General features: G+C 41.5%; 1 protein-coding gene across 1 annotated transcript in view; it reads left to right on the top strand.

Annotated features, from left to right (window-relative positions):
• Nucleotides 1–16,551, top strand: part of Enpp3 (ectonucleotide pyrophosphatase/phosphodiesterase 3) — a 135,221-nt gene that overhangs the window by 102,538 nt on the left and 16,132 nt on the right. The window contains exons 17-21 of the mRNA XM_004651200.3: nt 155–221; nt 2,332–2,419; nt 4,771–4,949; nt 6,674–6,725; nt 8,470–8,621. Coding sequence (XP_004651257.2) covers nt 155–221; nt 2,332–2,419; nt 4,771–4,949; nt 6,674–6,725; nt 8,470–8,621 — 538 coding nt within the window. The remainder of the gene's footprint in view (nt 1–154; nt 222–2,331; nt 2,420–4,770; nt 4,950–6,673; nt 6,726–8,469; nt 8,622–16,551) is intronic.

Below are 16,551 nucleotides of genomic sequence, written 5' to 3'. Positions count from 1 at the left end.
ACGAATTTGGGCATGAAAAGGAACCTATCTATGTTTTGTTGACAAAAAATTACTTATGTAAAAACAGAAGCTATGCAAAATATCTATTAAAGCTCAATTTACAACAACATCTCATTTCAGTAATTGACTAATATATGATCATATTTCTTCATAGGACTACAGCAAGTTCTTCCTGTGCAGGCGGCACCCACGGTTACAACAATGAATTTAAGAGCATGGAGGTAACGTACTGCTGCTTTTTAAACCGAAAAACATCTACACCATGATAATCAATGTCTAAGACTCAGGATGCAGATGGGAACAAAACATAAAGTTCTCTGTGCCCTCAGTATTACAGGAGGGGGATGAAGACAAAAGACGTAAGGAATATATGACTTGGCAGGTTGACTGAAGGACTATGGGCCGTAGTGAAAAGAGTAAAGCAGAGTGAAGAGGTGGTTGGGAGTATGTGGGGAGAACCATGAAGGCAGTATCAAACTTTACTTCTTTTTCTTGTTTGTTTGTTTTTTGTGTTTTAGAGGGAGGATCATGCTCAAACTTATGCTTACCTGGGATTCTCTATGTATTCTCAGGTTGGCCTTGAACTCACGGCAATCCTACCTTTGTCTCCCCAGTGCTGGGATTAATGGTGTGTGCCACCATGCCCAGCCAGTATCCAACTTTAATGTAGTTTTTAATATGTTTTTTAGAGAGAGAGAGAAAGAGAGAGAGAGGAAGACAAGACAGAGAGAGAGAGACAATTGGTGCACTAGGGCCTCAGCTACTTTAATTGAACTCCAGATGCTTGTGCCACCTTGTGGGCATGTGCAACCTTGTGCTTGCCTCACCTTTGTGTGTCTGGCTTACGTGGGATCTGGAGAGTTGAACATGGATCCTTAGGCTTCTCAGGCAAGTGCCACAACTGTTAAGCCATCTCTCCAGTACCCAACTTTAAATAGGTGTGGAAAGGGTAAGAGCTCCAACATGGCAGTTGAGCAGAATGAACGAGGGTGAAACATTAGCCTTACAAATACATAGGGGACAAGTGTACCAGTTATAAGAAATAAACAGGGCAAAGGCACCTGATATATTTGAGACAAGAAGACCTTGGTAAGCTATGAGAATGAGGTTGGACTGTGGTTCTTGTTGATTTAGGAGCAAGGAGCAAGGCATGTCAAATTTGAAATATAAAATCTGCAAGTGCAGATATTGAATAAGGAACTGATGAGTCTATTGTAGACACAATAAAAACCTCGAGTCATGGGCATAGGTAGGAGTTGTTGAAAACATAGAGGACTGGGGGGCGGGGTGGTAGATTCTTAGAGTTTAGGGAAGATGACCAAGTACTTAGCGTGAGGCATTTCCACTTGAAGAGGCTGAGGAGAAAATAGTTAAAGGAAAGAGACCTAGAAGTTGAGAAAATAGCAAAGATGGAAAAAAGAAACAGGAATGTGTGGAGCCTGGAAGTCCAGGGGAGAAGGTAAGGAGAGGGGCTTAGTGATAGGAGGCAGCTGACACTGCTCTGTGGGCAAGGCTTTATGATTGTTTCAACTTGATTGGCTTCTGTAGTTCAATTTGTAATGCACAGACACATGCACACACGCACACATGCATGCACACCCACATGGACACAGCTTTCCAAATAGAAAAGGAAATGTGTTTGTTTCATTATGACCATATGGCCTCTTAACAAGGCATGTGAGTTAACCCTTTTTATGAATGCTGAAAGGTCTTTAGCATAGCTTTTCTAGTAATTTGGGTTCTAGGTGATAATTACTCATGACTATAAGGAAATGTTGTGACTCTAACACATTTTATTCCTGTTAAGAAAAAGAACTTCTTATGTTCATTACTTTATCTGTTTATAGTCTTTAATGAGATCTGTTAAAGAATGTCAAGTTGGAATTAACTACTTTAATATAAATCAAAATATTTAGATCTCTTTATCCCCCAAGTAAAGGAAGAGATGCTAGAGAAATAAATGAGTTAGGAATTCGGGCAGACGTCCCTTCTCAGTTTCATGTGCAGCTCCATATCTGAATCATGATGGAAGTGTGGCATCAAGCAGAGGAGTTTTAAGATCGGTGCTCATTTGTCACAGAGCTGGTGTTGGCATGGGTGGCTCACAGTTGCTTGTTTCCCACTAGTCTGCCAACACGGGAGTTGATATGAGCCAGCAGAGTGAGGGGTACACTTGACTTGGATGGGTATGGTTCACAGGTGGAAATGATTTCAGATGTGAAAAGAAATTCTTATAGTGGACCAAGATACAAGTAGAATTGTTACAGAAGGAAATCTGTGTCTCTTCCCACTTTAGATGCCATCTAGTAACAATATGACCTTACCATGCAGGCTATCTTTTTGGCACATGGGCCAAGTTTTAAAGAGAAGACTGAAATTGAGCCATTTGAAAATATTGAAGTCTATAATCTACTGTGTGGTAAGTACATTTAAGTGAATTCACCAGCAAAAGTAGTTTTTAATACATAAGTTGACATTGGAGACTGGATGCTCTGCATTAAGACAAAAAGCAGAGAGCCATGCCTGGTGCACACCGGAGGTAAGAGGATGTCCATGAGTTCAAGGCCAGCCTGGGGCTACAGAGTTATTTCCTAGTCAGGCTGGACTAGAGTGAGACCCTGTCTCAACAACAATAAAACAGAAAGCAGAGAAAGATTAAGAAAATTACTTATTTTTCAGACTTATTTAGTTATATGAGTGAGCTTTTTTCTATTATATGTAATAGTAAACTATATGTTGGGAAAAGAGGCTTTTCTATTACTTGTTTATTACATGATACTTAAATGAAATTTAACCAGGACCAGACGTGGTGGCACACGCCTTTAATCCTAGCACTCAGGAGGCACAGGTAGGAGGATTGCTGTGAGTTCGAGGCCACCCTGAGACGACATAGTGAATTTCAGGTCAGCCTGAGCTAGAGCGAGACTCTACCTTGAAAAAAAAATTAACAAAATAAAACAACGTTTTCAATTTTTGTAAAGATAATAGCTGACATAAGGGTCATTTTGTTGCATGTGGGGCTGAGAGCCTTTTGTTCAAGGCAGCCAGTGCAGCAGGAAAGAGTCTATCAGCTGCTAACTAGGCAGTCAAACTGCCCCATTCCTGATGTCCTTGCTTATTTGCAGGACACTGAAGAGCAGGGGTGCTTAGAAATTTAAAATAAAAAGAAAACTATTAACACTAATAGTGATTTTAATAGATTTTAACAATGTTCTAACTGTGCTTAATACTAGCACAGTCACCCAGGAAAAGGTGGGTCCCCTTTATCTGTCTCATTGCAGCTAGCTAATCAGATCTGAGAAGGGAACTTTCTTCAGCAGAAAAGATAAGGGATGGGAGCAAGGAATGGTCTCAAATGAACCCAGTACAATCAGGAGCTACTTGAAAGGCTATGTGTATACAATGCTTGTGTGGTGGTTTGAATGTACGGCCCCACAGACTCAGATATTTTGTTAAACTTTAGTCTGCACCTTCAACCCTAGCAGGCTGACTCTGCTACAGGGGCCTTGTCACTGGGTGTGGATCCTGGGACTCAGCCCAAAGGTGTGTCTGTGCTTGCTGCTTTTGGGGTTTGTTGGCCATTTGGTTGTTTCCTTCTGCTTGGATCTATGAAAGGGAACTTTTCCTGCCATTGATAGAACTTTCTCTGAACCTGCAAGCTTGAAATAGATCCTTTCCTCCTAAAACTGTGTCTATTTGGATGTTGTCCTGTCATTGTGGAGCTGACTGTGACAGTTTATATGTTTTGTTTTTGTAGGAAAATATAAAAATTTCTCTATTTTTTTATTTTTATGACAGAGAGAGAGAGAGAGAGAGAGAGAACGAACTAGTGTACCAGGGCCTCCAAGCCACTGCACAGATGCATGTGACATCTTGTGTCCATTTACAAACTTGCACTCTTGCATCACATTGTGCATCTGGCTTACATGGGATCTGGAGAGTCAAACATGGGTCCTTAGGCTGCCCAGGCAAGTGCCTCGACCACTAAGCCACCTGTCGAGCCCAAAAGTCATTAATTTTTTAAAAGTACCCATGCTTAGACGATTTTCATATAATTAGGTAAGTACATTCTAAGATTGTAAATTGTTCAACTTTGTTCAATTGATTTTTATTAAGAGTCTTGTTTTTTGTGGTGCACATACATGTGTGTAGTAGGTGTGGTGTGAATGGATAGTTTGTGCACATGTGTGTGCAGATGCACATGTCTCATGTGCTCTGGTGCCGAGGGCAGAGGAGAGCATTCGTTGTCCTCCTCTTTTGCTCTTCCACCTTATTTCCTTGAGACTGAGTCTCATTCAACTCGGAGCTGCTAAGCAGCTATGGCCTTACTGAATATTTTGCATGGATCTAACTAAGGATCAAACTCAGACCATCTCTGGCCCCCTCAGGCCCTCATGATTGTGTGGCAAGTGCTCTTAGCTCTTACCCTTTGAGCCATTGCTTCAGTTCAAGGGCTTAGCTCTTTATGCTAGAAAGTTAAGTGTACTAAAGGGGCAAAATGATCATTTAAGCAATGAATATTTTCTTTTTCCTGGAGGACCAGAAAAAGTTCAGGGAAGTTGCATGTTTCATGTCTGGGGCCTGTTTCAGTTTAGACAGGCTCAAGGATGGAGACTGGGGATAAACACAGGTAAGCTGAACCACGTCCTCAGCATGCGACTGCATTGCAACAGAATTTATTAGTCTTGAAACGATGGGTGTTTGCTTTCTCCCACATAGGAGCTGTTGCCTCTTAATTTCAGAATACATTGAACTGTTTCTTTTCAACAGATCTTCTACACATTACTCCAGCACCAAACAATGGCACCCATGGTAGTCTAAACCATCTCCTTAAGGTTCCATTTTATGAGCCGTCTCATGCAGTGGAAGTGTCACAGCCATCTGTTTGTGGTTTTAGCACCCTGTTGCCCACAAACACTCTAAACTGCTCCTGCCATCAGCTACAGAATGTAAGTACATCTTTGTCCATTTACAAAAACAATAAGAGGGGCCTGGAGAGATTGTCTAGTGGTTAAGGTGCTTGCCTATGAAGCCTAAGGAACCCGGTCAACTCCTCAGAACCCACCAAAGCCAGACTCACAAGATGGTGCATGCGCACAATGTGGTGCAAGTGTTTGGAGTTTGATTGCAGTGGCTGGAGGCCCTGGTGCACCAATTCTCTTTCTCTCTATCTCTCTCATTAAAAAAAAAAAAAAAAAAAAAAAGAATGAAGCTGGGCATGGTGGTGCACACCTTTAATCCCAGCACTCGGGAGGCAGAGGGAGGAGGATCTCTGTGTGTTTGAGGCCACCCTGAGACTGCATAGTGAATTAATGGCTAGCTTGGGTTACAGTGAAACCCTACCTTGAAAAAGCCAAAAAAAAGGGGGATATGTGTGGATTGTCTGATCCATATCTAGAAGTGAGAGGTTCCTATGCATACTTTAAAAGATTAAGTGTGTGAATGTGCCTTATAAACCAGAGGCAATATTTGGAAAGGATTTAGTAATTCTATTGTAAGCTAACTCTGCTCATTTAAAATCATAATCTTGGTACTCTCTTTGATTTCTCTCCTACACTATCCTTCTTCAGAAGCAGATGGCCTTGCTTGGTGGTTTAGAGCAGAGGATATAGGGCTGTAAGTGGCTTTACACACTCAGTATAGTAAGGGTCATGGGTGTTTCTCAGGATAACAGTGCAGAATCTCTCCAGGAGGCATGTGAATGCTGCTGACCGACTGTGGACACCGGGAAGCGTGTTTTAGTAGATCATGCTCTGGGCTGAGTCCCCAGCTCATAGGGGACTGTCATCAAGTTCTAGGTCTAAGGGCAAGGGGCCAAAATTCAAGGAGTAAACCCTTGTAAGCAAACCTCACTTGGTGGGGTTGAGATTTCAGTCCATCAAGCTAAAGTTGTCACATACATTTGATGCCAAGTTCAAAAGGTTGTTATAGAGCTAAATAAATACTTGCTGGCACAGGTAACAATTGTTCATTTTGTAGAGGGTCTTGATGGCCTCACATTTTCTGACTTTCATAATGGCATTACATCCATACATAAAGAAGTACCCAGCCAAATCAGACCTTAATGAATAAAGTTTCTTCAAAATGATGTCCACAGCAAAGATCAGAGTAGGGGCGTGAGGATGTTTCACATAACTTTGATGGGAGGTTTCCTACCTACTGGCCAAAATCAGTACTTTACAAACCCCTAAGGCATCAAAGTTTGAGATACACCGGGATGTTGTCATCCCAATTCCAGGGGTGATTCCACTGTGCTCAGAACACTTTGCCCCAAGGATCAATACTTTCTTAGCAAAATGCTGTTTGTGCACACGTGCATCTGCACACACAGAGGCATGGGAGCAGGAGACTGTATATTTCTGCATAGTAACAACTGAAATTCAAACTCAAGTTAGTCTGGGATTTTTGTTCAGTAGTAAGTTACTTCATGTCAGCATAAAACATTTTAATTAATTTATTTATATTTTAGTATACAAGACAAGTGGGCTTATCACAGAGTAAAGTGAGGCACTCTCCATTGGTGAGAGAGTATTTAGTTGCTAAAGGGACCATTGTCCAGGTTTTCTTTTACATTTCAGTCTGAAGAAACTGCACAGGAATAATCTTGATCACTCTTTTAAACTTGTCCTCACTTTGACTTACTTCCTCCCTCTTCTCTCCTATTATCTTGTAGACTGCTCAACTGGTGCAGGCGAATCAAAGGCTGAATCTGACCCAAGAAGAAAGTAAGTCAGTACACACTCCACTAAGTGTTTGATGCCTAGAACTGATAAAACACATTGCCCCTGGGGCTCCAAATAAGCTCACAAAAGGATTAAAATGTAGATTTTATTTCAATTTATAAGAGGAAACAAGACATATACAGTAATTTTTTAAATGTTTTAAAAATTATTTACTTATTTATTTGCAAGCAAAGAGTTAGAAGAGAGACAGGTGGAGAGTGGGCACACCAAGGCCTCTAGACACTGCAAACAAACTCCTCATGCATGTGCCACTTTGTGCATCTGGCTTTATGTGGGTACTGGAGAATCAAAGTGCAGGCAAATGCCTTAGCCACTGAAGCATCTCTCCAGTGCAGCACATACAGTTCTAATGAGAGTAGCTAGCTGGAGTTAGAGCATTCCCCGGAACTGGGAAATTCCTTGAAGGGCCTCATCTGCAGGCCTCTAATCCATGTCTAAGATGCAAAACCAGCCAAACTGGCTGGGGTTGGACTTGACTTCTTCAGCTTCTTGGCTGTGCAACCTGGGGCAAAACACTTAACCTTGCTGTGCCTCAGTCTCCTTGGCTGTAATAATTCTATGCACCTCATATAGTTTAAAGAGTCCATGGAGATCGTTGACAGCAGAGCTTGTCCTGCACCAATACCATACATTGTTACACATTATTTTCTAAGGATTCACATACTGAAGTCACTATGCTGGTTTCATCATTTGTAAAATGGGGATGCAGTCATCCCTCTATCAGCAAAGTATTGTGCTAGAACCCTTTGTGGATACCCCAAATCTGACCATACTCAAATCCCTTCTAGAAAACAGTATAGGATTTGGGAATAACTTATGGACATCCAGAGACCTCAAATCTACTTTAGATTATTAGTGCTAAGTAGTTGTACTGTATTGTTTAGGAGAGAATGGTTTAGAAAAAAAGTTTGTTTCACATGCCCAACATAGGTGTAATTTTTTTTCTATTTTCAATCTGTGTTGGTTGAATACATCTAATAGCATACTGGTACAAATAAATAAATAAGTAAATAAATTACCTTCAGCTGTTCTGGCTGATATAAGAAAACACTGTAAACAGTGACTTAGCAACAGAAATTTACTTCTCACATGCTGGAGGCTTACAGGTTTCAGCATGAATTTGGGGAGGATCTAAACATTTGTACCATAACATATACTTTTTAGATAACTCCAATATTTTTCTTATGCCAATTGTAAAAGTGAATCATGTTTGCTATAAAATATGTACTTTTTTGAGCCTGGTGTGGTGGCATATGCCTTTAATCCTAGCACTCAGGAGGCAGAGTTAGGAGGATCACCTTGAGTTCAAGGCCACCCTGAGACTACATAGTGAATTCCAGGTCAGCCTGGGCTAGAAACCGTACCTTGAAAAACCAAAATAATAAAATAAAAACAAAAAGGTATAAAATATGCACTTTTGATCTTGAGGGATTTTTTTCTTCTTTTCAGACATATCTCCTGAGCTCTTAAGACAGAAGGAGTTAAAGAAAGTAGGCTTCAGATCTTAGCCTGGCCCTTTGGTTAGCTGGGTTACTATTTGAACCTTTCTTATTCAAAGCTCCCTTCTGTAAGGGGCATAATGCAATAGAGATGCCTAGCTCAGAGGCTTGTTGAGGGACTTACAGTATTTGTCCCAATACCTGACACATAAGTTCTCAGAGAGTGGTAATTATCATTTGCAGAGATGCATTTGCTAATTTCACAACTATTATTATTTTAATTTTAGTAACAGCAACAATGGAAGTAAATTTGCCATTTGGGAGGCCCAGGGTTACACAGAACAAGGACCTCTGTCTGCTTTACCACAGGGAATACATCAACGGATTTGCAAAAGCCATGAAGATGCCCATGTGGAGTTCTTACACGGTCCCCAAGCCGGTGAGCTTCTGGGTCCATTGAACTAGGCACTCTGGGGAAAATATTGTAAGAGTTAAATCTGCTTGGCAGAAGAGACCACAATGGGAGCTCACTTCCACACAGATTTTAAGAAAATGTAGCTATGACAGAAAGGCTTTTCTAGCTGTTATGTAAGTACAAAAGAGGAAGACATTGTGTTTTGTTTAGAGAAATTAGACTGTTTCCATAGGCCAACTGCCAAGTGGAAAGGCAGGTAGAAGACAGCCTTTCAAACAGAAGCAAGAGAAGTGCAGTTGGAATTCCTCAAGCATATGGTGAGTGCACCAAGAAGGTGACAGTAGCTAGTTTATAAATAGGCCTTTTACCTTCTTGATTATTTAACAAGCATTTTGCTATCTTCTGCAAGCTGTGGAAGGCAGAGCACCATGTGATTGAGAACTGACCTTTTCCTGAGGATGGAGCGCCCCTGTAACACTTACAGATGAGTTATGTCACAGGTCTCTCCAGACAGCCCATCTAGACCTTGACCTCTTCTCTCTCCACGCTTTGGCAAACTCCCATAGGGAATAAATGGTGGCAGGGCAATTGGGAATCCACTGAGAAGAGAATATTAGATCCCTTCCTCACATCACAAAATTAAGTTGCTGATGGATTTTTAGAACTAAATACGGATAGAAAAAATCCACATTTTTGTTTTCCTTATGTCTCTTTTCAGTTTATTACATGAAGGAGTCACACTAGTCCAAGTGAAATGCAGACCCAGAATGGTTGCATGATGTGAGCTGTGAGGTTTTTAAACTCGTGACAAGGCACAGAAGGGAAATTCTACTCATTGCAAGGAAATCCCACTTAACCTTCAGAGAGCCCCAGGCACTAAGGACCCATTAGCCTTCAGCTGATCACCCTTAGCCAGTCCAGTCTGTTAGGAACTGCAGTATGTTCTTGTGCTGGTCACCTTGTTGCTGAACTACTTCTCCATATTCTGGGTGTTCAATTGCAGCACCATTGCAGGCAAATTTCTCAAATGTCTTCTCTAGTTTATTTTTATTGTAATCATCAGCAATCCCTTGGACAGAAATAAGGATCTCCCTGCCATTTCTCCATTGAATTCTTTTTTTTTTCAAAAAGTATTTTTATTTTATTTTAAAATTTTACTTATTTGCAAGCAAAGAGAGAGATATAGCAAAGAGAGACACAGAAAGAACAGGCATGCCAGGACTTCTAGCCCCTGCAAACAAAACTCCAGATGCAGGCTGGAGAGATGGCTTAGCAATTAAGGCACTTGTCTATGACGCCGAAGGACCCATGTTTGACTCTCCAAATCCATGTCAGCTAGACACAAAGGTGAGGCAAACACGAGGCTGCACATGCCCAGAAGGTGGCACAAGCATCTGTAGTTCTATTGCAGTGGCTGAGGGCCTGGTAGGCCAATTTCCTCTCTCTCTCTCTCTCTCTCTCTGTCTCACTAACTACAACAACAACAACAAACAATTCCAGATGTGTGTGGTATGTGCCTCTTTATTGTTTATGTATCTGTCTTTACATGGGTGCTGGGGAATTGAACCTAGGTTGTTAAGCTTTGTAGACAAGTGCCTTAACCCAAATTCTATTAGTAAATATCTGATTACTATTATTTTAGTGGAGAATTTTAATATATGGGCAAACAGCAATTTATATTTATATCCCTTCATCCTTTTAAAATTTTTTTTGTTTATTTTTACTTATTTGAGAGCAACAGAGACAGAGAGAGAGAGAGAGAGAGAGAGAGAGAGAGAGAGAGAGAGAGAGAGAGAGAGGCAGATATATAGAGAGAATGTGCTCACTAGGGCCTCCAGCCACTGCAAACCGAACTCCAGATGAGTGCGCCACCTTGTGCATCTGGCTTACGTGGGTCCTGGAGAATCAAGCCTCAAACTGGGGTCCTCAGGCTTCACAGGCAAGCGCTTAACTGCTAAGCCATCTCTCCAGCTCCCTTCATCCTTTTTATGTCCCATTCCTCAACTCTCCATCCCCTGAGGACCTTCCTCTTTCAAAGTAGAACTTGCTTTATTGTGTTATTCCTTTGTCCTCCTCCAGCCCTTGTGACAAAATGTTGATGGGCTCAGAATGTGCTGCCCTTGTGGGAATACTGGTAACTGTATGGAGTTGTGACTGCACCAGTCAGTCCATGCAGGAGGACGGCTCTCCAAGTACACCTACGCACCCTGTGGCTCTTACATTCATTCTGGTTCCTCTTCCACAATGTTCCCTGAGGGGGGACATGGTAGAAGTCTACTTTAGTGTTGAGCTCTCGACAGCCTCTTATTTTCTACACCAATGAGTTTTGAGTCTCCTCAGTGTCTACCATTGTCTCCATAGAGAAGCTTCTCTGGCTAGCAGTGAGAGCAGCACTAGTGCTAAGCCCTAGGATTTCTTTCCTTGTCTCCTGGGTATTTGCCACCATCTGTAAAAAGAAGGTTCTCACCATGTGGGGCCTGGGCCTCTGTGGAGGGAGGCAAGCTGCTTGTTCTGATTCCAGTTCCCTTCCCGCCCCCACCCCACACACCATGGCTTTTTTTTTTTTTTTTTTCAAGGAAGTATCTCATTCAAGCCCAAGCTGACCTGAAATTCTCTAGTCCCTGGCTGGCCTTGAACTCAGTGAGATCTGCCTACCTCTACCTGCCAAGTGCTTGGATTAAAGGCATGCACCACCATGGCTGGCTTCTGTGGCATTCTTACATGGTTATAATCCTCAGTACCAGCAAGAAACAAATCATGACCCTTTCTTATATTAGCAAAGGTGTCCAAAACGTGGACATTCTAGAGCGCAGACAAGTAATACAGGATAGTGGAAAACAATACAATTCCTCTTTTCAGTTCTTCAGTGGAAATTAGATAAAGTGGGGAGGGGGAACATGGAACATTAGGGATTAAGAGCAAGGCAAACTGAAGCCAGACAGTCCAACTCACTGACTAGGACCTATATTTTCCTTTATATATGTCTTTATGACTTTGGGATAAAAAAATTTCTTGGGACACAATGTGAGAAAAAAAAAATTTCCAAAGGAAAATAATTTGATGGTATTAGCATGAATGTACTAAGAAAGATTATACTAAGAAAGATAGTCATGGTGGGTTGTTGTATTTACATTGCAAATCACAAAGCAGTGATGAGTATCTGGAAAGATAATTAGCATCCAGGATAGATAGTAAATTTCAACAAATTAACAAGGGAATGACAAGTATTTCAGCTGGCAGATAGAGGAGAAAGATGAGCTAAGTAATTCAGCCTCACTAACAAGCAGGGAAATGTAAATGAAAGCAAATCAGCCAAAATTTGGTCCTAGTACCTCTTCAGGGCAGGGGAGGGTTTTGGTCTTTGCAGCACAACAGCCCTGTCCTGTAACGGTCGACTTCATTACTGTATCGGATGAGCTATTCCCAACCTTCCCTTTAATTCAGACTTTTAAAGACAGACCTGTACTACCATATAGAATGATAATTAGTCAAGAAGTTGCTGTTGTGGAGCAAACCTTAAGACTTTAGATGCACAGACTCGTGACAAACTCTAGCTACTGCTGTTCTTGCTTAAGAGTGCCACCTCTTCATGAAAGGAAATCAATGGTTGTTTCCGGTTTCTCTTCTCTTCATGTTCCAATTCAGGAATTTTGGAGAAAAAATACGCACACTCTGCCACTGCTAATTAAAGCTTTGTGTGTTCTGAAGGCCAGCCTTGTTGCTGACTGCGGTTGAGTTGTGGTCACAACTAACAGAATGCCCACATTTGTTTCCCAGAGTGGGCAAATAGTTTACAGTTACCTGAGTCCCTATGTAGGCTGGTGTCTCTGTGACTTCTTAATGGGCACACTGTTTATTTGTTTGTGATTTTCTTCAACATTGCTTAAAATAATCTCTTTTATTTTTATTTTTAAGAGGGCTAGCATAGTCAAGGTCATCTTATTTCTCCAGTTCCTTACTTTAAAATGTCCAGGTAGGTACTAGGGATTGCGTGGCATTAGAGAGGACGTTTATATTTTTCGAATTTCCCCTGTGCTGCCCTGCATTCCTGAATTTATATGAGCTTTGGCAGAAACCAAAGGCACAGAGATTATAAGTGGGTTCGGATTAGGAGTTTAGTACAATTCTTCTTTGTTATTGTTTTAAAACTAGCTTCTTTGTTACTCAAAGATCCTGTCCTTTCTCTGTTCCCACAGAACTGTTTGTATCTTTGCCCCTCCTAGTGACAGGATGGAATTCTAGCAATTTTCTGCTTTCTAATTCAGAAATTACTCTGTTCATGTGTTGTGGTTCAAGAAAATTATATACAAGGATGTTTTGAATTCACATAAAAATGTTGTAAATGAGCTCTGTGTTTGAAAAAATCAAATTTTAAATAAGCACTTTTTGGAACATGGGTCTAATTGGTCTTTGAGTTTCATGGAGTTTTTATTTTTCTGTGGTTTGGGTGGGTGTTCTAATTTTTGTTGTTATCTCTCAAGAGCTCTGGGGAAGTGGTAGTGACTTGAAATCATGGTCCTACAGCAGCTACCTCAAAAACCATTACTTCTGGTCATGGTTTATGTGGATTTTACTTTTGGGCCTGCTCAGTAGGGACATGTGTGCTGGTTTTTCTGTTGTTGGATGAAAAATTGTGATTGCTGCCTAGAATAGATGCTCTGTAAATTTAGTATGAAATCAAGGCACCTTCTTCTGAGGAGAAACATTGCACATGTTGAAAAATACCTATCTATATAACATACATATCAATACAATAAACACATGTAATATATATATATATATATATATATATATATATATATATATATATATATAGTATCTTCCATATCATTGAGAATTTTAAAAACCCTTTTGGGCTAGCCATAGTTGCATACACGTTTAATTCTAGCACTCAGGAGGCTGATGTAGGAGGATCACCATGAGTTTGAGGCCAGCCTGAGACTACACATTGAATTCTAGGTCAGCCTGGGCTAGAGCTAGACCCTACCTCAAAACAAACAAACAAATAAACAAAAAACCCTTTTGGTTTATAAATCTAATCATTGCTTTTATAAACTATCGCCTAATCATGTTTGTGAGTCTTTGGAAATAGTAACAATATGTCTACTAGATATTTTTTGAGGTACAAACAAAAATTTTCAAGCTGGGTGTGGTGGCTGTAATCCCAGCACTCAGGAGGCTGAGGTAGGAGGATCGCTGTGAGTTTGTTTGAGCCTAATGTGGGCTACAGAGTGAGTTTCAGGTCAGCCTGGGCTAGAGTAAGATCCTGCCTCAAAAGAAAAAAAAAGTGTCTTTGTGGAAAAAGAAATCATGCAAACAGGTAATCAAAGTTGTATGTAATGATTATCCTCACCATAACAAAAGATTGTAGCTATTCAATCTTCAAATAGATATTTTAGCTTTCATATTTTGCCCACGAGTAAGAAGCACCTATTACTCTAATAAAATATGCTTAACTGTTGTTCGAGTTCTTTTTGGTCCCTGTTTGCAGTTGCCTTCATGTTGCTGGGACAAGCCATCTGACCAGAAGCAGCTGATACAAGGGAAAAGCTTATTTTGGCTACAGTCTCAAAGGAGGTTTATCATGACGGGAAAGCAGGGCAGATGCCACATCTTGTCACAGCAGCAGGGAGGGAGCCGCAAGAGTGAACTAAGCCCTGAGCGCCCAGTGGGCTGTACTAAAACACCTCACAGTCCACCCCGGTGATGGGGTCAGGGATGAGGCTTCATCACAACACGGGAGGCCTCGAGGGCAGTTTTACATTTCAGCCACCACGGTCCCCATGCCAGACTGCAAAGGAAAATATCGCTGCCCTGTCTGCTCCCTTTGCTTCTTTTGAGTTTCTGACTGGATTCTTCTATTTATTGTTTTCGTGACTCTCCTTAGGCTTCAGAAATCTCAGGTTTTCTGCTAAGGTGGTGGGATTGAAGTTGTTTGCAGAGTGCTGGGTGGAAGAGGATATGGGGACAGTGATAGGTTAGTCATCAGCTCTCCTTCATGTGACTAGGGCTCTGGGAAGTCATGACTGAACCTCGATGTCCCTCCATCATCAAGCTCCTCTTGAATCATGTCACCATCATAACAGAGGCCACCCCTCCCCCCGCCCTACCTACTCCCAATACACACCTATTTGCCAGTTCAAGTTTGAAATGTGAGAAATAAATCTCAAGATTATTTTTTTTCTTTTTTTTCAGAGAGAGAGAGAGACAGACAGACAGAGAGAGAGAGAGAGAAAGAGAGAGGGAGGGAGAGTTGGTGTACCAGGGCCTCCAGCCATTGCTGTCAAACGCCAGATGAGCACCCCCCCTTGTGTTAAAAAACCTCTCAAGATTTTTTACATCTATTTTTTTTTTGTTATTTTTATTTAGCATGGGGGGGGGGGTTGAGGTAGGGTCTCACTCTGGTTCACACTGACCTGGAATTCACTATGTAGTTCAGGGTAGCCTTGAACTCATGGTGATCCTCCTACCTCTGCCTCCCTAGTGCTGGGATTAAAGACATGTGCCATCATGCCTGGCACTCTATTTTTTTATTTTAAATATTTTTATTTATTTATTTGGGGTGGGGCAGAGTGAGTATGGGAACACCAGGACCTCTTGCCATTATAAATGAATTCCAGATGCATGTGCTATTTTGTGTATCTGTCTTTACACAGGTACTAGGGAATCATACTGGGGCTGGCAGACTTTGCAAGAAAGTGCCTTTTACTACTGAGCCATCTCCTCACCCCAAGATTTTTACTTAGTAGAAAGCATGCAATTTCTTTTTTTCAGGATTTTTTTGTCTTCAGAAGACCTGGTCCATTTCCCTCAAGGCAATGTGCATGCCAATTTGAGAATATGGCAGACATTTTTTCTGACTAAATTAAGCACAGCACTCACAGCCACAGTCTCCTTGTGATTTATAATAACCTCCCTCCTTAACATTTTCATAATTGTAACGTTGGAAATAGGCATTTTGTTTCATTATATTATGGAAAAATGGTCCTGTAGCTACATTTATGTACTATATATTTCTCCAAGGAAAACACACTAAGCATTGGGGGAATGTTAGGATACAGTGCTGAAGATGTAGTTATGCCACATCAGCCTCCTGATCTCCTAGGCATTCTGGGGCTGCCAGGCCTCAGCATTCCACATTGCCCCATTTCATGATGTAGTCATTTCCTCCTTTATTGCCAGGTGGAGATTTCTTTGGTTTTCCGAGGTAGGGTTTCACTCTGGTTTAGGTTAATCTGGAATTCACTATGTAGTCTCAGGGTGGCCTCAAACTCATGGTGATCCTCCTACCTCCGCCTTCCGACTGCTGGGATTAAAGGTGTGGACTTTTTTCTGACATGTTTTTGAAATAGTATAAACAAGCTTTCCAGACTCTGTCTCTGGAAGGAGAAGAAAATGAATAGTGAGGGTTAACCTAATGCTTTTCACCCGAATACCTTCATATTTCTTTGGTTTATCTTTGACTTGGGTGGACTGCATGACCCAGGGGCTCCTTGAGAAAGGAAGAAGAGAAGGTACATTTTGTAGACCATACATATTTATTAAAATATTCAGGGCTGGAGAGATGGCTTAGCGGTTAAGTGCTTGCCTGTGAAGCCTAAGGATCCTGGTTTGAGGCTCGGTTCCCCAGGTCCCACGTTAGCCAGATGCACAAGGGGGCGCACGCGTCGGGAGTTCGTTTGCAGTGGCTGGAAGCCCTGGCTCACCCATTCTCTCTCTCTCCCTCTATTTGTCTTTCTCTCTGTGTCTGTCATTCTCAAATAAAAAAAAAATATTCATAGTCTATCTACTTAGCTGGCAGCTTTGTAACCAGTTGTCTCTGGGTGCTTCCAGGTTCTTGATGCCTTAATCAAAGACTTGGAAAGGACACACACAAAACGTAAAGCATCAAGCAGCTGTTAGGAGTAGAGTGGTCGTAAAGGTTTGACTGCCCTGATGAGAGGGGCGGCAGGCC

The sequence above is a fragment of the Jaculus jaculus genome, chromosome 9 (assembly GCF_020740685.1).
Source record: "Jaculus jaculus isolate mJacJac1 chromosome 9, mJacJac1.mat.Y.cur, whole genome shotgun sequence".
In the NCBI taxonomy this organism is placed as follows: Eukaryota; Metazoa; Chordata; class Mammalia; order Rodentia; family Dipodidae; genus Jaculus; species Jaculus jaculus.
The sequence above is the reverse complement of the archived record's forward strand: the minus strand, read 5'-3'. Positions and strand labels throughout refer to the sequence as shown.